The 25,550-nt window shown below is 41.6% G+C and overlaps 1 protein-coding gene and 1 long non-coding RNA gene across 2 annotated transcripts; one reads left to right on the top strand and one right to left on the bottom strand.

Moving 5' to 3' along the window:
• Positions 1 to 1,485: 1,485 nt before the first annotated feature.
• Positions 1,486 to 25,403, bottom strand: LOC129170666 (adhesion G protein-coupled receptor E2-like). The gene is made up of 24 exons (XM_054758416.1): positions 25,293 to 25,403; positions 21,627 to 21,759; positions 13,919 to 13,957; positions 13,469 to 13,837; positions 12,210 to 12,341; positions 11,988 to 12,134; positions 11,787 to 11,912; positions 10,239 to 10,382; positions 9,999 to 10,145; positions 9,767 to 9,913; positions 9,657 to 9,694; positions 9,507 to 9,587; positions 9,153 to 9,182; positions 8,903 to 9,065; positions 8,724 to 8,837; positions 7,148 to 7,323; positions 6,861 to 7,061; positions 6,587 to 6,790; positions 5,587 to 5,828; positions 5,425 to 5,491; positions 5,250 to 5,341; positions 3,947 to 4,106; positions 3,757 to 3,822; positions 1,486 to 2,899 (listed from the first exon to the last, which is right to left on the bottom strand). The coding sequence occupies exons 2-24, from the start codon at positions 21,658 to 21,660 to the stop codon at positions 2,810 to 2,812; spliced, it is 3,009 nt and encodes a 1,002-aa protein (XP_054614391.1). The 5' UTR covers positions 21,661 to 21,759; positions 25,293 to 25,403; the 3' UTR covers positions 1,486 to 2,809.
• Positions 23,486 to 24,755, top strand: LOC129170668 (uncharacterized). Its single transcript, XR_008566661.1, has 3 exons — positions 23,486 to 23,674; positions 24,173 to 24,233; positions 24,320 to 24,755. It is a non-coding gene; the product is annotated as an uncharacterized LOC129170668 (long non-coding RNA).
• Positions 25,404 to 25,550: the final 147 nt, after the last annotated feature.

Genomic DNA, 25,550 nt, shown 5'->3' with positions numbered 1-25,550 from the left:
AAATATAACATATACAATTAATTTAACATAAACATAACAGCAATAAGAATAATATATTTTCACAGTTTTCCAACATCAATTATGTGAATAATTCATCATTCATGTTTATTATTTCCTTTGTCCTATTAAGAGGTATTGCTGCTATTTAAATGCTTATTGGAATCAGCTGTCAGCGTAAACCAACGCACGTGCGTTCAAATGCAGCCACAAATGCTGTGTGGGTGTCCACGGGAGACACAGTATCAAATAATAAAGTCAACAGAGGGTCTTTGGCATGCCACACTGGTCATGTGATGAGTGTCCTTATGCTTGGACACACACACACACACACACACACTGTACAAAGCGAGGGTCAGCATCACGAGACACAAATGGGATGCAATCGTCTCTCAGGTGGAGAGAGGTCCAGCTGATGCTTATTGATGTCGTGCATCATTGCGCTCTGCTTTTCATGTACGCGCATGCATGCACGCAACTCGCACTGATACTTCTTCAGTTCACCCTTCCTGCGTCATTGCATCGTAGAAGTCCACGTGGAGCGCCAATGAAAGGCCCCATATTCGTACTTTGTACCACAGAATGAGACACAACACAAGAGCTGCTTCATCGGTTCTGCTTTTACAAAGATAATAAGGCTGTCTTTCAAAGTCTATATTGAAAATGGTGTTGCAGGTGTGTAAAAGTTATTCATGGTGGGGTTGTAGCGGCTGTTAAATGAGTAATAATTGCACCTTTTTAGTTCTCTTCTGACATCTAGCGGTGGTTGGTATATCACACCAATGTTTGTGTTTGGTCAGCTACTGCGTCATGGGATTTACTCCTTTTTAAGACCCAAAAATGGACATAAATAAATCAGGGATTATCAATAAATCGTATAGCCTTTAACTAAAAAAAAAAAAACTCAAAGAATTTGATACTTGGTGGTCCCGAAGACAGGGGGCGACTTTTGCCCCCTGTCACCTGCCAGCAGTTTCACAAGTCGACATGAAATCTGGTGGACACGTCTGTCGTGATAGGATGAACAAAAAAAATCACCGTAAGCCATGTTCAAATACCCACAGGAAACCGTCTGTTTCGGTGACAACCATCCGTTTCAAGTGGGATTTATTGTCCCACATATGCTGTATATTGTGGGACAATATATTGTCATTGTCCCAGGCCTGCTCCACCTCTCATGTGACGGCTGCAGCCAAGCATCTAAACCTGACACATCTTCAACAAAACAAAAAGAAAAAGAAAATCTACGACTAGCTAAGTTGTTAAGTGTTAAAAATATGGAATTACAAAAGGATCCAAAAGTTGTGTGCATCTGCAAGGCCCTCAGAATATCACATGAATGTTGCAGGAATATTTTTAGAAGAACAGACTCGTCCATGATATCAAGATAGACAAAAGGATCATAGTTTGATGTGCTTTTAATCCCTGCAGCACAGATTGCATATAATAAAGTCAAAGTGAAAATAGCAAACTTCACGATTTTTATGCTAACGTCATGCGTCATTGTAGGAAAATGCTTTGGTGACAGCGAGACAATGTTTTGTTTTCAATTTGTCTTGTAAAGCAAGATCTTGTGTAAACACGACACACGTCACCTTGGGCATGAATGTTTAACCTTGCGTTCCTCTTCGACAAGCAGTGTCGTGTTTGTTCAAGTCCCACGCCCAAACAAATGATCTCGGGGGGATGCTTTCCATTTGGCACCTTACACTTGGAAGACTTGACAAGCCTGTTTGTTATACGGTTTTATTTGGGGTTTATTTGGGGTTTGGGGTTTTATTTGGGCTAAGCAAGTCAAATGAAGCCGTTGTTGGAACGTTTATTGGATACAACTGAGGTTCACGTAACCACACGTATAGATTCAAATACAGTATCTCACAGAAGTGAGCACCCTTCACATTGCAGCAGCCCATCGTCTCAGCGCTCTCGAAATGAAACTTGGGTGTCATTTAGGGTAGTCAGTGCATGTTGTGGAGGATTGTCAAAAACATCTGCAGTTTGAGGGAGAAGGGGCGGCACTTCACACGTTTAACAGTTAAATCGAGTTACAAATGGCGTGGCAATTCCACAAGTTACACCTTACCTGGACATCCTTCCATGGACGGGAGTGGGGTTTTTGGCAGACCTTGAGCTTACGTAAGGGGTGCACTTCACACTTAAGGAATTTAGTAAAAGATGTTATGAAAGAACAAGCTCAGGTTGGAAGTTGACCTCTTCTTTAGTGTAGTTGGAGTTCACAAAAAGATTTATTCTAGAATATAATTTCTCCCTTTTGGGGGTCCCAAAACCTCCAAAACAAGTCAAAATGTCTCTTGTTCAGATCCCTGTGTCCTGATATGAGAAGCAGTATGGCAACACAAGTAAGTACACCAGAGTATGAACACTTAGCGTGAGCACCATTGTTATCTAGCACGGCCTTAATCCTCTTGGGCATGGAATGGCCCAGTTTCCCAAGGGAGAGGATCAGGCTCTGCTTCACAATGTCACACTACACGCTGGAATTCATGTTTCCCTCAATGAACCGCAGCTCGCCACTGGCGGCAGCACTCGTGTGGCCCCAGACCATGACGCTAGTACCACAATCACTTGTGTTGCCAGCTATTTTGCCACTGTTGAGTCATTTTAGTTTTGTGTGGTACATTTATACTGCTATATAAGCTGTGCACTTTGATATTGGTATTGTCTCTTGACAAGATATACCGTGAGTAAAATGGTTGCTGTAATGTGAGGGATGATTATGTTTTGTGACATACATCACATCCACAACAATAGCATAACAGTGTGTAACGACTCACGGTTCAAAGTTTTTACATCATTTTTCAGTCAAATCCTTCATTTTTTTCACACTGTCTCCATCCTGGCCAGCCTTGTCTATGTCCTCAGACACTGATTGTGCATCTTTCTGTTGAAAGCACGATGTTCATATTCGTTTTACGCACATGTGCGCACCATAGCAAGGCAACTCAAGGTACACGTGCACAATCGAATGTGATCCAATGCGATAAAAGATAATATCGCTTAGTTATGATGACTGTCAGAGAGTTACCCTATGCTGCTTTGTGGTAAAAAATATGCATATTTAAGCTAATTTGACCTTTTTTGCCTAAATTAAGGATTTCCAAGCATAAAAATGCCCTACTGAAGTAAATACAAATATAAGACATTCAGAAGAATCATTCAAAGACGATATGTAGTATTCTACACTGGTCTCTTGGTGTCAGTAATGTTACTGTAAGGTTCGGTGAGACACACAAGCACCAGACTTGATTGCCACAACAACAGGCTTTTATTGCAGGTTTGAATGATCTCACAACAGGCAAAGTAACCCCTAACACGGGCTACTGTTTAGGTCGTAACCCACGCCGAGCTAAAACTCAACTATGAATCCATACGCCACTTCCTATTCGCCTCCCCCCACGCAGCTCCCTAGCACCGGAACACATTTACAGCAACACACACAAGTGCTGGTCTTATTCATGTCTTATTTTCTCTTGCCATGTCTACTATGTTGGCTAATACTAGTGTAAAGGTGACTGTAGGGGTGGTATTTCATGTCTAAAAGGCTTTAATAATGTTAAAACCTTTATTTAGATGGTTGTAAACAGGTTTTCAATGCTCTAACTACCGAAATATTCAATTTATAAATCAGCAATCCGACTTTGCAGAAATGCCGTGACACCTCTCAGTGGGATTCAATGCATTTCGATTGTGCAGGTGTACCAAGCAAGTAAAATGGTAGTAAAAACATGAGATGCTCACCACAGACGTGTTGTCTTGCTTCTTATTGCATGAACATGTCAACCATTTCATGTACTCCTCCCTGATCTAGAAAATGCATTGAAGAGAGGCACCCTGTTGTAATACTCGTGCTGTTTTAAACACACTGAACTACCAAAAACATCAAGGTGGATTTGAAGGTCTGACACGAGAAGCTCATCGGTCTTCTCACCTCTTTGTTGAGCACACAGTGGACGATGTAGAGGAAGGTCCCTTGCTGGGAGTTGAGAATAATGAAGAGGACTTGGAAGAAAAGGTTGCTCTGGTACAGACCAATAATCCACGTACAACCCAGTATGACAAACTGGGCCACAATCTTAAAAACAATCAACCTGCAAAAGAAAGTATATCAACATTTCCACAGTTTGACAGTATCTACTCCAGTTGAACACAATAGTACTTTTATGTAGTAAACTCATAAAAGTATCTGACATTTGAACAGACTGCATTATGCCCCGCCCTTTTCCCGCTTTGAGTACGTAAGCTACGCTGCGCTGGACACAGAGTCGACAATCCGGGATTTTAACTCGATGGCTAGCGCTCTCGACTCTCATCGAACCGGGTTGGACCAGATGGATTACAGTCCAGCGGTGTCAAACTCAATCGCACAGGGGGCCAAAAGTCAAAGCCGACATCAGGTCACGGGCCAAACACCCCCAAAGCTGTGATGTGAGGCACTAGCCTGTCTCAGTTGGACAGCTCATCGCCCTAGAGCGGAATGACTTTGTCCAAAACAGAAACAAACCTATTCCATTCCTAACATCTGCGGGCTTTTTTTGTCGTTAAAATGATCACTTTTGACTGTCTTATGCCTCTTTAAGGTGTTATTCTGCACAGACGGGGTGGAATAGTTCAAGAATTTGGTGTCAGTTAAATTATTGTTACTTTTGGTCTAAATCTGGCACCCTTAGTAAGAATGGTTGTGTAATCCTTGCTACATAGTGTATAATACTGTGGCCACGTTAAAGCTTGTGATGCCAAAGTAGCTGATATAGGTAGAATTGTGTGACGACACAGATCGTTGCAAACAATTTGTTTGTTGAGGACTGCGATGCAGACCAAATTAACGCTATTTTTCAATAATTCTGGACAAAATTGCAGAGCGGGCCAAATTTTTGGAGTTTGACATTTTTGGGTTACACTAATGACAGAGTAGCCTGTTGTAACAACAACATGACTTCAAAATGTTGATTGCCTCTCTGAAAAATCTACGTAAACACCAGCCAGTCGTGAGTGGCCAATCGTCTTATTTGGGCTGAAGGACAATTTACTGCAATTTTTTTCTAAAGTTTAATTTGTAATAGTAAAAAAACCCAAAAAAAACCCACAGACATTTTTTTTGTACTATCTGTTCTTTCGAACCACTACTGGTACCATATGCTAGCCAGCGGTGGTGTTCTTATGTTTTTTGGTTGAAAAAGATGTCATCTCGAGGCAGCTGCATACAGTCCCTGTACAAAGAGCAACACTCTCACCGGGTGTCTCTGGACTGCGAAACATCGCTTCTCATGTTGGCCAAGGTGGGTCTCAGGCACCATAAGGTAGCGCAGAACAAGGTGACGTTAAGCTGGTAGTAGAAGCATAGTCACACAGCAGTTATATCTCTACATAAAAGTTATTTTGACACCGCAGCGTTGAAGTGGCACTCACAGCAAGGACAGTGATGACCGGTCCTGATAAAGCCCAGCGGAAGTTCCGCGTCTGCGATAGCCAGCAGCTGAAATTCGGCAAAACATCAGCCCATCTCCTCTTAAATACGAACACATTACTAACCAAGACACACACTGATGGACCCTGCTGTTTGTTACTCACTCTTTTGAATTCACGGCTCCGTATCCATCAGAGTAGACCAGCGCGGAAACGCCCACAATCACAAATGGAACACCGTAGCCAATCAGGTAGAGCAACAGCCTGGGAAGCCCATCTCTCTGGATCACCTGCACCCTGGAGAGCTTCCGGACCAGCAGGTAGAGCTGCAGGGCCTCTAGCAGCATCCACACAAAACTCGCAACCACGAAGAAGTGGAGAAGTCCCGCTATGACGGTGCAGGCCAGCTGTGGAGACATCAGCGGCGGCCTCAAAAAAAGATGCTTCTTCTACAGACATATCTGAACAGTGAGGCCTGTTCTGTTATTTTTGCTGTAGAATGAAAACATTTGGGTCAGTATCAGATTGGATAGGATAGGATATACTGTATTTAGAGGTGAAAACAACATGAAAATCAGAGAGCTGTCTATGAATGAAATGTTGCTGATGTTGGCAACATTTGTTTTAGGGTCTTTCTTTCCAGCTCTGACAATGTTCCTGCCATTACGAACAGGTAGCTGTTCAATGCCAGTGCTTAGTCTGCCAGTGCTTTCTTTCTTCTTCATCACATTCCAAATGGTTGTAGTGGCTCTGACTAATGGTTCTGATTCATTTCCATCTCCTCTCAGATTCAAAATTGCTTGTTTTTCACCCACAGACAGCGCTCTGGTTTTCATGTTGTTTTCACCTTCAAATGCAGTCAGTCAGAACCCATCCTACCCAATCTGAAACTGAGCGTAGATATTCCGTGCTTTTTATTGACGATACAGTATTAGCTATGTAGCAGGGCGCACCTCGGCAACAAAACACACCTTTTGCGCACATAAAAGATGGGTGGGTGCTATCTTTGAAGCCAGATGTACAGTACGTACCTGGAAAAGTACTTTTGATGTCAAAGCCAAATGTTTTCTGTTCAAATAAAGTACCTCGCTGTTCCAATACTTGTGGAGGGCACAGTACGTGCATGTGATGTGATTGCAAATGCAACACATTCATTCGGGTGTACCTCATGTTCAACGTATTCGTCGTTCCACAGCAGCAGGAGATGCGACAAGGAGAGATTGAGGCACAGGTGAAGGCGAGCCGTGTTGTTGATTTTGGGATTCCAGCTACACAGCAGGAAGGTGAGGATGGCCAACGCAAAGAAGCAGAGTCCGACTATGACGCACACTCGGTTTAGCCACTCTAAAAAAGAATCTTCCGGCGGAGGCTGAGCGAAAACAACACCCACTGAGAACGTGTGAATTTTGGAACGTGTTATAATTCTTTCATAATAATACCTCCCCTATCTGTAGGATGAGGGCAAACGTGGAGAGATGGGAGCAGCTGCACACGGTGAAGTTTGCGTTTGAGTGTGCAACCCAGCATCCATCTCCAGACCATCTCATCTTATTTGCATTGCTTCTTTCTTCACTCCCCTCATTTTCTCCCGTGTGCTCCCAGTACACACACGTCACCAAACCTGATGATTCAGGTAATGTCTAAAAAAAACAACAACAAAAAAAAGGATTACCACAAATGTCAAAAGCCAGCAAATAATCCGAAAAAGTGTTTTAAACTGAGACACCTTCTTGTGTTGAAAGGTGAAGTTGACAGGCTCGGTGAGGTTGGTGTTGTTCACCGAGGGCAAGACCGCCGTGATAACGTCCGAGTACATCTCCGTCCTGTTCTCGCTTTCAAAGTACTGATGGCTGAGAAGACTCTCCATGCCGTTTAGTGTCATGAAGGCCGCTGCCGCAGAACCTGCTCGAACGCACACAAGGAAAGCACAAAAACATGTTGACAGTGTAGAAGTGCAATAATTACATGTGGCCTCACAGTTATGTATTTATGCAACTGATATTTTAAAGCGCATGCAGAGGGAGATTAAGCTGCCAGATAGGGGTGTCCCAATACAAGACTTTCTAGAGAGTTTTTTTTCCACCTCCGTAGGTATTGTGAGGATCTTCGCACTGTCTTCTTTGGTGCTGCTTCGGATGCGCGATGGGGTCGGTCATGTCGAACTTCCTCGGACTTGTGCATGGCGGGTTTCGCACTCGACTCGACACAGACTTGACGCCCTTCGTACTTCTTGGTTAACATATTAGCACATGCCGTTGTTGTGATCACATGGGCTCGATCCGGATGTTAGTGATGTGCGGGTCGATACTAAAATATTGCTAATTCCAATACCAGCTTATCAGGCTTAAAAATGGATGCTCACATCATCAAAATATCAATGCTTTTGATACGTCAGTCATTTGAGGTCTTTTACGTCTTTATCCTGCGTGACAGGCAAAAAGAGATGATGACGCAACTGCACACTAATGGATGTCACTTTTGGAGCGATTTTAAGTCATAAAAAGGTCCACAAGGTGGCAGAAGTGCATTTGATAAGAGCTCGGCATGGATCATTTGCATGTGAAAACACACTTGACCGCAAGGAGGAAGTGGAAGAGAGCGGAGGAGTGTAGCGTACAGAAGGTGAAGCATTGTAGGGAAATTTGAACGCATGCACATGTATGGTTTACTTCCAAATGTGAAAATTGTAGATAGTTCATGGTGTTATATTTGTAAATGAATTGTTATTTTGATGTTTAACAACCGTTTTTTGTGTTGCTTATGTTGTGATATAGTAAATTAGTTAAATGTCTTATATTCTTTATATTATGACATGAAACACATGTCACCTTAAAATTTAGCAGAATTTGCACAAAGTATCGGTATCCGATTGGTATCGCCGATACTAACGTGAACTTTACTCAGTATCAGATACAAAACGAAATCAGTGGTATCACACATCACTATCGGACGTTGCTGGATAAAAGTGCTGGAATGGACTGCTTGTATCAGAGCGCTGATATCAAAGATTTTAGATGCAGGCCGATATAATCAGATTTTTTTGCTGATGTCAGAGCAATTTCCGATATCAATATTGGATCAGGACATCCCTACTGCTTGATGCATGACTACTCATGATGCTTCAAATGCAGCGACTGCCATCTTGTGGGGTTAATTAAAAAAAAAAAAAAGGCAACATCAGGAGGTTGCCTACAGCCACAGGTGTTCATGCTAGTGTTTGCTGACCTGGTGCTAAATCGAGGCCCCGGCAGTTATTTGGTTATGTTGACTCAGAATGCAATTCTGTCTGTGTTGTATCTCACCATTGTTGTTTTTCGCCAGACTTTCCAGGTTAATGGTCATGATGTTCCCATTTGCTGAGAGATGAGAGGAACTTTCGCCACTGCTCCCGGGTCCAAACGTCTCCAGGGTCAAATCTAGCACACACGTAAGGACCTATCATTATATACCGTATACACACACAATGGAGAAGCTCTCTTACCCACTGTTGTGCTGTTCAAGGTTTTCTTGGTGTGATTTTGACCCCCCCCCACCATGGCTGTCACCAGGCGGTCTGAGATGGCGAGGATCTTACTTCCGGTTTCTCCGTCTCCTTCACTGTTCACCTTGATCGTGGCGGCGCGGGGTCCGACCCCGGACACCTCCTTGAGGACACGCCAGCATGAATGATTGCAGTGCAGAGCAAGTTTCTGACAAATACCAGTGAAGCCGGTGGCATTAGGAACTCGTACCATTGAGGCAGAAAAGCTGTTTGCCACCGTCTGCATAGACAAAGACAATAAAGATTATATACACATTATATTTTAAATAGCCCACCCGAATCCCACCGAAAGGGTGATTTTCTTGTATTATGTTGTATTTTATAGCATAATTATATGATTATTTGTATTCTTCTGTGCTGAAGTTTCAGTATATTTTTGCACAAAACGTCATGAATGCTTTGATATGCTGTAGTTTTATATGCTACAAAATTGTACACCACAGCATATTATAGAAAAAAAAACATTTTGGAAGCACAACAGCATCAGTTGGAATGCTCGGTTTGTAGCGTGAGCCAAGAATATTTTGCATTGTGTTTTACTGACTGGTCCTGGCAGCGTGATCTCTGTGTTGTCCAGAAGTTGTTGGTCCATATTGTCGAGAAATGTTCTCTCCTTTGTGCGACCCTGCAACAACAATAACTTGAACACATGGATTGACATCCTCAGTGATGTCACTTCAATCGCGTCACTTACCTCTGGGGGTTTTATCTCATCCAGAATATCCTGAAGACCTGCCAAAGAAAGTACAATATTCTAGTATGTACCAATCCGCATCAAGATCGTTTAGGGTGTTCAAAGTGTACTTTTGCAAAAGGAGACGCCAACGATCCACATGATGCCGGTGGTCGGGTAAAAGCCATCCGGACAGGAGCAATAGAAGGTGCCCGGCGCGTTTGTGCACACGGTTCCTTTGCCACAAATACCAGGCGTCTCACTGCACTCGTCAATGTCTATACAAAGACGGAAAACACACATGTTCAAAGTATGTACATGTATAGCCTGCAGATAAATCACGGTCAAGCCAGGCGCAGGCACCTGTGCAAGGGTTAGCATTGCTGGCTATCACGTTTGGGTGGTTCACCCGGTAACCGCGGAAACAGGTGCAGATGTATGAGCCCGCTGAGTTGGTGCAGTTGGAGTCAGGGCCGCAGACGGCGGCATCCTGCGTACACTCGTCAACGTCTGCAAAGAAATAACTCCACACTTGACTTTGGATGATCTTGGCATGTGAATTTTGTCTCAAGTGTGTTGTATAGCCACAGAGTGAAGGTTCACCAATGCAGTTGTTGGACGCGCTGGGTGGCTCCTCCTGTTGAGTTGGAGCGAAGCCCAGGTGGCACGCACAGGTATACTGTCCGGGCGCGTTGGTGCACAAAGCGCTTGGACCACAAACGCCGTCTTTGGAGCATTCGTCAATATCTGACAATGGAAGGGGTCACAGGGGGTAGAGTCTTTTTAAGTCTAAATAAAACTTTGAATAATTGGATGAATAATAGAGGATTATTACAGGGCAACACTGACAACAACAATTGTGTCATATAACAAGAAAAAGTTGCAATATTACGAGAATAAAGTTGATATTTTTGTCATTACAAAGCCGTACTCTTCATTCGTTATAATCAGAACATAACCTTTCTGACATTTTATAGAAACATGTTAACCAGCAGGCTGACAATATACGGTACAGTCATCCCTCATTTATTGCAGTTAATTGGTTCCAGAACCGACCGTGATAAGTGAATTTCCGCAAAGTAGGATCTCAATGAATGAAAGCCTGTTTCCTATTACCTAATATAGTAGACACAACAAAAGAAAACAAGACATAAATAAGACATGATATAGACTCATTAGGAGAGTTCCTTGTTGTTGTTCTCTTCTCAACTTCTTTCTGGTAAATATTATTTTCGGAATTATCTCATAGGATAGATATCTCATCATAGATAGGATCAGGAATGAGTACATCAGAGGGACAGCACATGTTAGAGGTTTTGGAGATAAAGTCAGAGAGGCCAGACTGAGATGGTTTGGACATGTCCAGAGGAGAGATAGGGAATATATATACAGTAGGTAGAAGGATGCTGAGTTTGGAACTGCCAGGCAGGAGGCCTAGAGGAAGACCAAAGAGGAGGTTTATGGATGTAGTGAAAGAGGACATGAAGGTAGTTGGTGTGAGAGAAGAGGATGCAGAAGACAGGCTTAGATGGAGGCAATTGATTCGCTGTGGCGACCCCTGAAGAGAAAAGCCCAAAGGAAAAGAAGAAGAGGAGACTTCATTCCCATAATATTCTGACTGTAATCTCGTAACGTTATAACTTTTTCCGCAACCAAATTTACAAAAATTACAACTTCATTCGTTGTTTTTTTATTACGACTTAAAAAAACAAAATGTCTTTAATATTTCAACTTTATGCAACTAAAATGACCTTATTTTGGCTCATAACAACACGTTGGTCTCGTGGAATTACGCCTGCAGCTTTGCAACTTTTTTCTCTTAATATTTTTTACTTTATTCTTGTAAAATTGCTACAGATTTTTTCATTTTTGCTGTTTGTTTTTTTCCCCAATTTCTTGTTTAATTAGTGTAATTTTATTTAATTTGTTGAATTATTTTTAAACGCTCGCAAAGGTCAAAACCCATGGACACCCCTGTGCTAAGTGCTCACACCCAAAAGATTGAAGTGGAATTCCAGTCATCTTGAGTATATTTCATTGCATGGCTTACCATTTGTTCCTCAAGTTATCACGACTGGAATTCTCTTCTGCTATTCTTCCCCATTTCAATCCAGATTGAACACTAATACAGAAGCGATCATTTCTACAAACCTTGACAAACAGGAGTGGCGTTGGTTACAATTTGGTACCCGCCGATGCATTCGCACTGATAGGTTCCTGGCTCGTTCTCACAATCCCCGTGGTCGCCGCAGACGTTTTCAAGACACTCGTTGATATCTTGCAGGAGGAAAAGAACACGTGAAGATCTGGCGAATAAAAGTGTTGGGACTGCGACACATTTGCACAGCGTACCTATGCAGGGATTGGCGCCTCCAGGTGGGTTTTTCGGATCCGTTGCAACAAATCCAGTCAGACAGCGACAGGTATACGCTCCGATTGTGTTTTTACAATCGGAATTACTTCCACAAATGCCTGAGGTTCTTGTACACTCATCTATATCTATTGAAAGACATGTAGGCAGGTGGGATACAGGGCCTCCACGTTTGGAAAACGATATAGGACGCATGTATTTACCAGTACAGCCGTACGAATCCCCTGTTGGCAGATGTTCTGGAAGTAATTCGTAGCCATCCACGCAAGTACACCCTCCGTTACTTTGACACTCCGCAAATGGGCCACAAGAATCATTCTTGCATGTAGTGTGATCTAAACAGAGACAGCAAGGATCAAAAAAAGCCACTGTCATGAAGTCAATGATCCAGGGGTGTCCAAAGTGCAGCCCGGGGGCCATTTGCATCCCGTGGCTGTTTTTAAAAAAATTGAATTTAACAACACTTAACACACAAGAAAAACTGAAAAAATTTAAAAAATCAGAAGTAATTTTACAAGAACAAAGTAAAAAAATTAAGAAAAAAATAGTTGTAATCTAATGAGAAAAAGTTTTATTGTGTAGGAAAATAACAATATTGTAGTAGCATAAGTTGAAAGACTATATTATGAAAAACAAACAAAACAACAAATACATTTGTAATTTTTGGAAAATTAGGTTGCAGAAAAAGTTATAGATACTTATACTGTAGATGTGATACATTTAAGGAGAATACAGTCAAAAATGTATAACGTTATAATTACCAGAAGAAAATGTACAAAAATTATTTGAGAAGAAAGTTGAAATATTTGGAAAATTAAAAATTAAAAGAAGAAATTGTTAATGTAGTAAAAGCTAATTAGAAAAATATTTTAAATTAAAAACAACTGCAGAAAAGGAAAAAAGGTGTAATTTATTTTAGCATAAACTCAAAATATGAAGAGAAAAAAAGTCCTATTCTAACAAGCAAAAAAGTGCAATTTTACGAGAATAAACTCAAAATATTATAACAAAAAATAATGTCATTTTAGAAGCATAAAGTTGAACTATTAAAGAAAAAAATTTATTTTTCTTAAGTCGTAATATTACGAGAAACAAACAAAACAAAGTCAATGGGGGAAAAAATATATTTTGGGATTTATTATGGGAATGATGTCATAATATTACAAAAACAACATTTACAAAGATGATTTGAGAAGAAAGTTTAAAAAGAAGCAGCAAAAATGGGGGGAAAAAAAGAGCCAAGTGCGAGGTTGATAATAATAATAGCCTGCTCACCTATTTGACAAAGCTGAGATGCAGATTTTTCTTGAAATATATACAGTATATACTGTATATGCAACGGTGTTGCTTTACTAAATATCAAAGTGACAAAGTTCCTTTCATCCTTTCATTTTTCTCTATGTGGCCCTCGCTGGAAAAAAGTTTGGACACCCCTGCACTAATCAGTCGCTAGCTCTCTTACAGGTAACAAAACCAGAAGGGGACACTGGGTGATTGGCAGCTCGATAGATGTAGAATCCTCCTGGACACAGCACCACATCCACTGACAAACTGTTAGTGCTACATCCTGAAACATAATTATATGCAGTCCCTGTTGTCGGGCTTGCGGATTCTCTGGTTGGAAGTGAAAACGGGATGTAAGTCTGGTACTGGAAACCACCGCGAGGGCTTCCGTGGCAGTCAGACACGATTCGGTCCCCGCCGATGCCAGTGAAGCGCAGCCACTGGCCAGTAAGGGAGCCGTCATCGTGTGAGTAGCCAGGGAAGGAAGAGGAGGTAAACTCTATATTGCGTGACGGTTCGGTAATATTGACGTAGTTGTCGCAGGAACCTGCAAAACCAGTCAGAACATCACGTCTGCGTGACTAAGCAAGGATGGAATGCAAAATGAACGGAATACTGAAGGTCCTACCAGGAGGAAAAACACAATGTCCAATGATGAAGAGTGATCCTTGGGAGAGAAAAAAAAACACTCTTAATGAAGCATTTAAGAACCAATCAAAGAGTTTTGAGTTGTTTTGTCATTGGGTTCTGAAAAACAAGCATCGTCTGTCTTATATTTGCGTCATACAATAAAAGGCAATCATGTCGGTCAAATAAGGACTGGTTCATTATTAATTGATGAATTGATCAATTTTGGTGATTGCGTTGTGGCAAAATGGAATGCATTACTTACAGCAACCAGCAGAGGCGCTGCTGAGTTAGGATTGTCTAATTTGTCCTTGCATGTGATTTTGTTTACAAAGCAATTGTTCAATTGTTAAAGCAAATATTACAACGCCCCCGTCACACTAGAACACACTAGAACCAACCGGAATGAAAAAGTTTAAAAATTTGCGCCACATTTGGGAGAGGATCAGAAATTTGCAAGAATGCCGTTCATTTACTTCGATTACGTTCCGAAGCCATCTCGACTCATTCTTGCACATTTGACTCGAATGCAGTTGGAACACAGTAGGAATATTAAGAATTCTGTTACAATGCAGTCAGAATAATTACAAAGCACTTGGAACGCCGTACGAGTGCCATTCCATTGCTCGCCGAAATCTGGTCAGAAGGTGCATCAGGAATAGGAGCTGGCTCTTCAGGGGCTTCTGTCCACGCTGGCGGCCGCTGCCGGAATTAACTTGGCTCCTTTTTTCTTGGCGCTATGAAGTGATGCGTATAAGGCAAAGCTTGCAGCTGGCTGTTTTTTTTAATTTTTTTTAATGCGATCAGAATGTTTGGAATGCTGTTGGAATACCATAAGAATATTTAGAATGCAGTCAGACTGCAGCTAGAATACCTTTCCGATGCCGTGGGATATTTTTCCACTTCGAATCCACCTCAAATGTGAGAAATTTGAAATTTGTTTAAATTTAATTCAAATGTAAACAAAGTTAATTTAATTTGGCTCATCTGACATTTAAAATTTGTTAAATTTGAATTATTTTATTTAAACTTTTAAAAACTAAAAAAAACACCTAAAAGAAAAAGTCAATGTAGCGAACAAAGAAAGAAGATCCTCCTTTCACGATCGTATAACATACCTGAAAAGGCGTCCATTAATTCAACTTCACGTGTTGCATATAAATTATTCATATTTTTACACAGATTACAAAATGCAACAATATATTAACTGTTGCATGCACCACATCCTGATTATCTGTTATTTATTTGAACTAATTAATTTTGCTGAATGAACTCACCCAGGAGAAGTGTTAAGGCACAGCACTTCATGATGACAACATAACACACCTCTCGAAGGCTCCCAATCTCTGAAGCGCATTTGAGAGATTTGCACTGCACCCAAAAGCTGTGTTCACAAGGTCTTGATGCAAAAGACAATGCAAATTTACCCTCTCGTGATTGAAGACAGCACAGCACAGAGACAAGACGTGGAGTGGGATTGTGTCATCCACACTTTTCATCCCTTCAGACCTGAAGCCATGCACCCCCATGTGCAGCGCCACGTAAGAAGACCAGCTCTCCTTTAGCACACAACGTAAATGAAATCACCAAGATTAAACACCGTCAGAATCATCAAACTTACTTAGTCGGTCATCTAATGCACACAGAACAATGAACCACTTTGTGTCTGTCTTCTTTTTTGTTCACATGCTGAGCCGTTCAAGCGCACTGCGTAACTCTGAGTGAAACCTATAAAATTGCACTAAATAAGGCCACAAAATATAGTCTAGTATAGCACAGTGACTATATTATAGCTATTTGACTTGCAACTATGGAATGGGTACGTACCAATGAGGAAGACGACTAAAAATTGCTAATATTGCTCCATTTTACTTCAAGATAAAAATAAACAAAGTCAGACATTGGTTTTTATTAATATTTTATTTAAATATTTTTTATTTAAATATTTTAGCATGCTTTCTAACCACCCCAAACTTTGCTTACTCTCTCACTGTAAGAACTACAAATCATTTGATTTTTCCTTGAAAGACAACTAAGTAAAGTGAGCAGGTTTATTTTTCTCAAGCTGCTGCTGTACCTCCCCTTATGGAAGATGGAGCATTTGCAAAATGAATGATGCTGAGTTTTGATGGACACTGTGGGCGAGGTATTCACTGAACAATATGTTTATTATTGTGGTGTACAGCATCACTGCATTGCATCATACTGAGGTAAGCTTCTAATAAAAGTGACATAATGAATGTGACCTTCAATTGGACTGGGCCTGTTAGTCCCATCTAACAGAGATGCCGATGATGTGATGGCTTTAATGCTTCACAAAGATCATGATGTCACCTACGACGTATTTTGTTATCGTCCCAGGCGTGTCAACATGTATGTTGTCATGTGCAAGGGGGACCGTTCAGGTGCCTGTAAGGCCAACGAGCACATCAATGGCCTTGACTCACTGACATGCTTCACGAGAGCAAGTCTGCTGTACAATTGGAGGCAGGTGACAGCAGACAGACGCCATTGTCTAAAAGGTGAACTCAATAAACAAAACACACACAAGTCTGTACTAAAAATTACAGGGAGAAAAAAAACAAAGACAAGGACCAACTTGCAACACAAATGAAAAAGCAGAATTAACCACTATTCATCTTGATTAACAGCGTCGTCGACAAAGTTGATGCCGCTGCCTCCAACAACGGGGAAGGAAGTATCTTGTTGCAGAAACCACTCTGTGCCAGTCCAGAGGTGCATTTAACACAAACAAGGCTTGCTTTGCATTAACTGTGAAACCAACAAATACACGTACTGTGTCTCCACAGGGAAATAGTGGGGGAAAGGAGAACCAGAGGTAAATCCAGTATATCATGCTCTTTTTAAAAAAAATATATATATATTTTAATTGTGACTATTTATGGAATCCAAACACAGTAAAAGTGAGTACAGCCCCTCACAGCAACCATTTTCATCGACTTCTCACGGGACAATACGATAGAAACTAAACTTGGACATACTTTACCACTTGCTGAAAAAACTCAACACACATCCATTATTGTGTAAATCAGGGGTGTCCATTCAAAAACTGTCAAGAAAATGATTCCGATTCGATAACCGAAAGGACACAGGAAGCTGAGGTCAAATGCCAGTTAAGTTTTGGAATGTCATATTTCCTGGCAAAATGTGCACTTCAAAGTTGCAAGGACTTGGGAATTTGAACCGATGTTGTGCATGACGTGCCCACTTTTCCAAGATTTCAACTCGGCAAGCGTCAGAGGATTAGGTCTCCGCATGTTTTTTGGGCTTTTCGGGCGGCATTAACTCAAAAAGCAGCCCCCACGGCACGTCACATGCAGCGAAGCGTCCTAATGCCGCACAATTTCATGACCCAATGAAAACCAGGACATTTTCATCACTTAAAAAAAAAAAAAAACGCCGGGACATGTCCTTAAAAAGAGGATGTTTGGTCACCCAAGGTACTCTTACCACATTTACCAACTGATGACAAAGCATCAGGAGCAACCGGGGGTTCAGCATCTTGCCTAAGGATACTTCAACATGATCATAGGAAGTCAGAGGATCGAACCAGCAACCTTCTGGCTGGGAGACAACCATTCTACCACCTGAGCCATGCTGCCCTATACAAGCTGTACACGGAATACTCTGAGTCATATTCAAGTTTCATTTCTGGAGTATTGTCCCTTCAGAAGAAATGTGTTAGGAATGGAATATTTTCCCTCTGCTATCAACAAGCCTTCAACATGTCTTGTTCAAAGCAGAGGGAAAATATTCCATTCCTAACAAATGGAATATATTCCATTCAACCACAGATGTCAAGCAGCGATACTGTAGCTTTCTGTTATCAAAAAGCCTTCAACATGTCTTGTTCAAAGCAGAGGGAAACTATTCCATTCCTAACAAATGTGAGGAATTTAATGACTTCTGTCAGATACTGTATAAGTGTGAGAAAAAAAACATTACCTTTGATTTTATTGGGCCTCAGCTCTGACGTCTCAGAATTAAAAACTGACACAAGAAAGCAAAAGAAGTTTCGTTGGTGGTCATGGTGCATGGTAGGTTTGTTGTTTACGATCAGTCTTGAGCGTTCCATGCCATAATCTTACCAGCGTTTCTTTAATCTGAAAGATATGCAGTGTTTTTCCTGAAGAGCACAGCCCTCGACAGCAGAGCAGCAGGGCTACCTCTGGCAAGGGCCAAGGGGAGGGTTGCGACAGCCTCCGAGTGAAAGAAAAAGTAATGCAGGTGACGTTGCAAGAATACAACAACACTGCAAACAGCCCATGTCAGCCGGACAGACAGATTGGAGGCCTCAGCAGGCCTCAGCAGGCTGCATCCATCAAGTCGACTCAGCAGGTATCAGAATGCAACAAAAGTCTTGGGTGAGTCCATCACTTTGCCATGCTCCATACATTCCTCTGGCATTTTTATCATCAGACCAAAGACTAGCATAAAATAGATTTTAAAAAACAAACCACAAAGTTTTATCAGACAAAAATGCAATTTTCAGTGCTGTTTTTAACCAGCTGAGACGTCATGAGAAGCTGCATATATAGTATTTGAAGCATCGTTGCACTTGCAAGGAAAAGAGCAGCACCATCCATCCATCTATCCATCCATCCATCTTCTAACCGCTTATCCGAGGTCAGGTCACGTGGGCAGCAGCTTAAGCAGGGAAGCCCAGACCTCCCTCTCCCCGGCTACTTCGTCCAGCTCCTCCCAGTGGAAACCGAGGCGTTCCCAGGCCAGCTGAGAGACAGAGTCGCTCCAACGTGTCCTGGGTCTTCCCCGAGGCCTCTTACCGGTCGGAAATGCCCTGAACACCTCCCTTGGGAGGCGTCCGGGAGGCATCCTGACCAGATGCCTGAGCCACCTCATCTGGCTCCTCTCAATGTGGAGGAGCAGTTGTTCTACTCCAAGTTTCTCCCAGGTCTCTGAGGGAGAGCCCAGCCACCCTATGGAGAAAACTCATTTCGGCCGCTTGCACCCGCCATCTTGTCCTTTCGGTCACTGCTCAAACCTCGTGACCATAGGTGAGAGTAAGAACATAGACCGACCGGTAAATTTTGGGCTTTGCCTTTCGGCTCAGCCGTGGCTCCAGAGGGGGACCCCGGTGACCTGCGTCCACGCGAGGGAAATCTACATCCAATGTTCTTTCTCTTCATTCGGGTCAAGAGCAATTTTAACAGAACCAATGGTTCGTGTACAAAGCCTTACTTACAAGCTTGCAGTCCAATTGGCCTTTCCACTGATTCTGTTTGGACTTCATTTTTGATCCACAAATAAAAGCAGAAGCAACAACTGCTGTTTGTCTTTATCAACAGGTTTATTGTCCAAGGTGACGTTGCTCCCGCCAATAAGAAGCTACAGTGGTGGCAATGGCGCAAGGTAACAGACAGAGTCAGACATATGTGGCTAAGTAAAACACCAAATACGACGATGCGATTTTTAGACTGTTTTCTCGGGAAAAAATATGGTCATAAACAACCAGGTTTTTATTTATTGCAGCAGAGATGTCAAGTGGTGCCAAGTCTTAAAGAAGAATGCTATCTAAAGGAGATCCACAGCACCTCTCACCAGGACAAGGCGCTGGTGTTGGGGGGCCTCTCAAAGACAAAAACAAGCTGGAAGAGGAAGAGTCCAACCACAGATGTCACATCCCCGAACCAGAACCTCAGACTGCAGCGGTTCAAGTCTCTTGGGTGAGTTCTTTCAATTCTTGCTGCATCCACGACCGTCCTGTTGTAGTGATTCACTGTAGGACCATTGGTAGCGTTGTCCTTCACATACTCCAAAATAACTGGTTTTCTTGTGCTTCAGGCTTCCCAACCCGGCACAGATCTGCTACATGAACGCCAGCCTGCAGAGTCTCCTCACTCTGGAGGATTTTGTTGAAGACATCAACTATCAGAGGCCAGTCTGGAGTTTGAACCCTGACGCCTCACTGATCAGGTATAATGTCGTCCAACGCCATTTCGCGCTTCGACTTTCGCGACTTCACTGTTTTTACAAATACACTATATTTGTTACAAAATCATACCTTGAGTCCTCGCTGTATCGTGGTTGACTATGGCCTATTAGTAGTCCCAAAAATGCATATTTAAGCACGTTTTTGGCCTAAATGAACAATTTTCAAGCATAGAAATGGCAAAATTAATGAAAATACTAATATAAAGGCATTCAGAAGACCCATTCAAAGACAAAGACATGGGTACACGTATCTACCGTAGCATCATCGTTACCAAACAAGTTGCTGTATTTTCACAGGTCAGTGGATGTGTGTAAGAACTGTGTGTGTGTGTGTGTGTGTGCGTGTGTAACTATAATGTACAAGTACGCAGGTATTACAGTCGTCCCTCGCAGCATCACAGTTCGAACATCGCGCCCTTACTCTGGCAGTTTTTCAAAAATGTATTAATAAATGATTGCAATTCTGTGGTTGAATGCAGTCAATTTAAGCAAATTGTACGTCGTCTCTGCCTAAATTAAGAATTTTAAGCATAAAAAAGGCAAAATGATTGAAAATACAAATATAAAGCATTCAGAAGACGTGATATTAAGTGTAATATAATATCTGTGACTTGTGTCCGCCTATACAAAGCGGGGCCTGTGAAGTGATGTGTGTGACGTCAGCTAGCTAGACTGTTAGCTGAGTGCTAGCTGAGTGCTAGCAGCAGGTTAGCAGTGTAGAGAGTGGCCGACAACAGCTCCTGTGCATCGTGAGTCTCTGCTTAACCCCAAACAGTGGCAATAGAGTAGTATCCTACACTGGTCTCTAGGTGTCTGTAACGTTACATTGATGAGACAATATTCATGGCAGGAGCGGTCAATGCTAACCTGCGAGTCTATCTTCTTATCTTATATATGTCTAAGATGGCTTGTATTATATTATTACTTCTACTATATTGGGTAATACAAGTGTAAAGGTAACTATAGGGGCATTATTCATTTTCTACAGGGTTCTAATAATGGTAAAAAAAAACTAATTTAGAAGGTCATAAAAAGGTTTTCCATGCTCTAACTCGGAAACATTGAATGCTACTTTGCAGAAATTCACTTACCTGGATAAACGAGGGACGAGTGTATTACTATGTAAGCGTGTAACAAGCGCGTCGAATGAGACCGTAGGCTGGGGTATGTGCGTCAGTGTTGCCAGGTCTTGCGAGAACACTAGTGACTAGCTCTCTGAAAACAAGCCCAAAACATCAGGGAACTTGGGAATTTGCAAGTTATTTTACAAAAAAAAAAGCCCAATGACGGTTACAATAAGCGGCTCTGGCAACAGTGATGTGTGTGTGAGTCTATATTATGTCATATTTTTGCTTAGCATGTCAACTATATTGAGTAATACAAGTGTAAAGGTGACTATAGGGGTGTTATTTCAGGTCTAAAGGGTTCTAATAATGTTAAAGGTTATTTTTGGTGAAAATATACTGTACATATTGACCCTTGAAGTTTTATTTATGTGTTATATGTCTTATTTTCTCTTGTTATATCAACTACGTATATTGAGTAATACAAGTGTAAAGGTGACTATAGGGGTGTTATTTTCTGCCTAGAGGGTTCTAATAATGTTAAAAACCGGTCATAACCGGGTTTTCTATGTTTTACCTATGTAAATATTGGATTCATAAATAAGAAATCCGACTTTGCAGAAATTCACTTATCATGTCGGTCTAGTAGAGACTTCATGACAATCAGCTCACCTTTTGTGACTCTTTGCAGAGCATTCATGAACATCAACGCGTGTCACAGCTCCGGTGATGTCCAGCAAAAAATCTCCTGCCTTTATTCTTTCAAGAACACCGTCTCCCGCTCGGCACCCGAGTTTGAGGATCTCTGCCAGAAGGTAAGTCAAGACGTCAGTTTTTGTATGATTCTTCATGATGACATTCACACAAACATAAGACTGTACAGTATGCCCTGGTTCATCGCGGTTGATTGGTTTCAGACCTGACTGTGATAAGTGAATTTCCGCAAAGTAGCATTCCTTATTTATAAATGGATTGTTTTTGCAGTTAGCGCATTGAAAAAGCTGTTTATGACCTTCCAAATATGTTTTTAAACATTATTAGAGCCCTCAGACATGAAATAACACCCAAATGTTACCCTTTACACTTGTGTAAACCTATATAGTAGACATAATGAGACATAACAGTTTATTTTTGCCACACATAAAATGATTTATGTGGGTTTGCAGGATGCACATGAGTTCCTGACTTGCGTACTGGATCAAATCAGAAATCTGAAACCAGCACAGCAGACGGTGGCAGCTGGAGTGGGTAGAACCTACAACTGCCCTGTGGAACACCACTTTGTGTTCAGGATGCAGAACATCAGGATGTGCCTGACGTAAAGTTGCACAAATAAATATATATGACCGTATCTTCCGGACTGTAAGTCCCCTTGCAGTATAAGTCGCATGACGCGTCATGGAGAGGAAAAAACTTGTATAGGTCGCATTTACCAAAATGTATGATTTATGGAATTTAGGAGTGTAATGGCGCCAATAAATTCACACGAGAAGAAGACAAAGCCAGAGGGAGGGGACAATGTTTACACCAACAAGGAGACAACCTACAAGCTACGAAAGCTGAAATTAGTCACGTTTGTTAAGTATATGGATACAATAAAAACGTCTTCTCACATTAGACACTTTTAATATGTGACATGACACCTGGATGCATCCCGGTATGTAGATACATTTCAAACATCCGTATTTTCACACTTTGTATTCCCAAATGAAATAAAATCATATGTGTGGGTTTAGTCAGCGGCTGACGCAGCAACTACAATCTCCAAGCTAGACATAACTAACGTCCTAACTAAGCAACACCGCTGTCTAAAATACCACCATTTCTCACTCATGTCATTATAGTTGCACATTACTTACAGACACATAGTCTCCAAGGCAGAGGCGTATTGGAAAGTATCCTATAACAAAAAGCATCTGGTATAGTCTTTATCATTCAATTTGTGTGCCTAACTGTGTCACAAACTCAACTCAATGAACTATTGTGGCCACTGCGTGTCGCCAAAAAAACCCAACCCAACTTTAACCTAAGGCCGCACAATAAGTTAAATGAAATATACATAAGTCACAGGAGCAGAAAAAACTATGAAAAAAACGCATACTCCGGAAAATACAGGTACTCATCCAAACACTATGGACACGTCTTGGGACATCCAACCTAAGCAATTGACTAATCAATGGTTCGACCAGGCCCCTTAGCTTCCACTTCACTATACGACTGGGGAAGCGTGACTGTCAGTAAACTCTGTTGTGTTGCTGTTAAGGTGTCAGACGAAATTTACCACGGACGAGGAATTTACAAACCTGTCCCTGGACCTTCTACCTGGATGTGGAACAGTCCAGGAAATGCTGCAAAATTATCTGAAGGTAATCAAAAGCATACCCAAAAACCCCACTGCCTGACTTATGATGGCCATTTAAAGCCAATGTGTGAGTAAAAGAATGCTGCTGTGTACAGAAGACACAGGTGGAGTTTCAATGCGAGTGTGGTTCCAACACATCGTGGCAGCACTCCTCTTTCACCAGCCTGCCTAAGTAAGGAAGTCACATTTCATCGTCTTCTTCGACGCCTCTGAAGAATAAAAGTGATACCCTTTTTTCCCCATCTGCAGAGTGCTGGTCTTGCACCTGAAGCGCTTTGTGTTTTTTTCAATCTTTGGGTCCATAAAGGTGCGTCGCCCTGTTTACCTTACAAAAGACCTGGTGCTGTCATCCAAACAGGTAACGTCATTGATAAATTATACCAGGGATGTCCAAAGTGCGGCCAGGGGGCCATTTGCAATATTATGAGGATTATGAATGTCATTTTAGTAGCATAGAGTGTAAATATTCAAGTTTTTTTTTAAGTCGGAATATTATGAGTAACAAACAAAACAAAGTTAAGTTGTCTTTTTTGGGAAATTAGGTTGGGCAAAAACGTTATATTATGGGAATAGAGTCAAAATATTACGAAAAGAAAATTTACTACGATTTTTTGAAGAAAGTTAAAATATTTGGGGAAAAAAAGAGCAAAGGCCGACGTTTGTACTAATAATCTTTTTCAGCTATATCACAAAGCTGAAATACATTTTTTCTTGAAATATATATAACTTCTCAGCATATGTATACAAAATATCAAAGTGGTCCTAGCATTCTTTCATTTTTAAACTTTTTAGGACAACCCTTTATTAAAGTAAAGATGAGACTGTTTGTCTATGATGTCTTGTGATTCCTCAACAGGGAGTGGCGTGCTACAGTTTGGTCAGTGTGATCAGTCATACTGGCTTTACAACAAGCAGCGGTAAGATCATTGATTTATCTGAAGAAAATAAAAGTAGATGCAGATCCAGGATGTGCGCTAAGTACCAAAGCTTGCTTTCCTCTTAGGACACTACATCAGTGATGGGGTGGACCCGGCGGTGCAGGAAGAGGACCCGAATGATCGCTGGTTTACCTACAATGACTTAGAAGTCCAAGAAACGAGTTGTGCTTCTGTGTGCAACCAGCGGCAAACAACTGCCTACATCCTTTTCTACAGAAAGCACGAATAGAAGGATCTGCAACTCACCAAACGGTGTTTGATAGGTTCTCTGCTCCTCCCTTAGCCTGTAGGTCCTAGACATGAACCCACAGATCTGATGATATGGCCACACATCTGTCACTGATACAAGAGCCTAAGTCTTGGATGTGAGCATAGCACCAAGGGGTACCATAATAAGGTTTAGCACCCAGGACAATAAGACAAAGGCAGCCTGAGTCGATAGCCCTCATGAGAACTCCACCATGCTGATACTCAGCTAAGAGACATTTTTGAGTGTCCCCACATTTCCCAAGAAGCTTGGTAGAGGTGAGTGCAACCATATCTTGCAAATATATTCCCTACTATCTCTGACTTTCACACTACAGTATTTCTTGAGTCTTTCCTACCAGTCTAGTATTGAGCCTTTTTGACACTTCACGGCCACCACACTTTAGCCTGTCCAACTGTTCAGAAGAAACGACAATCAAACTAAATAATACCGTATTTATAGAAAAGTAGCACCATTTAACCAGTGTGTTGCATACAGTATGTGGGTATTTCAATGTGTGTACAAGTGTAAGTGTTGACCAATGCAAATGTCTCTCACACTGTTTCAAGCAACACAGCTGCAGCATTAAAATGCCAATCATTTAGAGCACGTTTGTGATTATATGTAAACATAACCGAAAAGCATTTTGTGTACTGCGAGTATGAAAAATACACCATGCTAATCATACAAAAGAGTTAGATACCTCTCATATACCTCGTGCATTTTGGCGAAGCAGTTTTATTTCGATATTATGTCTGAAAGTTAGCAAAGTTAAAACTGAGACACTTTACCTGGCTCCATTAGGACATCAAAGTTAAAGAAATCATCATTGGACAGGTGGCGCACGTTGTAAGGAACGTGTGTCTTTTACTGTTTCCGACCAACAACAATCACCGACGGACCAACGCGTGAGTGCGCCCGTAAATTGTCGCCGTGCGGTTTTGATCGATATCCTACCTGAGAATTCGAAAAATTGGAATCCTAATAATGTATGTGATTCCATAATGTTGATGTGTATATATAAATAATCATCAGCATACATACTGAAT

Source organism: Dunckerocampus dactyliophorus, chromosome 18 (assembly GCF_027744805.1).
Source record: "Dunckerocampus dactyliophorus isolate RoL2022-P2 chromosome 18, RoL_Ddac_1.1, whole genome shotgun sequence".
NCBI classification, from domain to species: Eukaryota; Metazoa; Chordata; class Actinopteri; order Syngnathiformes; family Syngnathidae; genus Dunckerocampus; species Dunckerocampus dactyliophorus.
Note: the sequence above shows the minus strand (reverse complement) of the source record. Positions and strands in the feature narration are given on the sequence as shown.

Coding starts and splice junctions, on each gene's coding strand:
- LOC129170666 (XM_054758416.1), bottom strand. CDS start 21,660: ATGTTCATGAATGCTCTGCAAAGAGTCACAAAAG. Junction 13,958..21,626: donor TCTGCAAAGAGTCACAAAAG/GTGAGCTGATTG, acceptor TTCTCTCCCAAG/GATCACTCTTCATCATTGGA. Junction 9,695..9,766: donor TGGCGTCTCCTTTTGCAAAA/GTACACTTTGAA, acceptor TTTCTTTGGCAG/GTCTTCAGGATATTCTGGAT.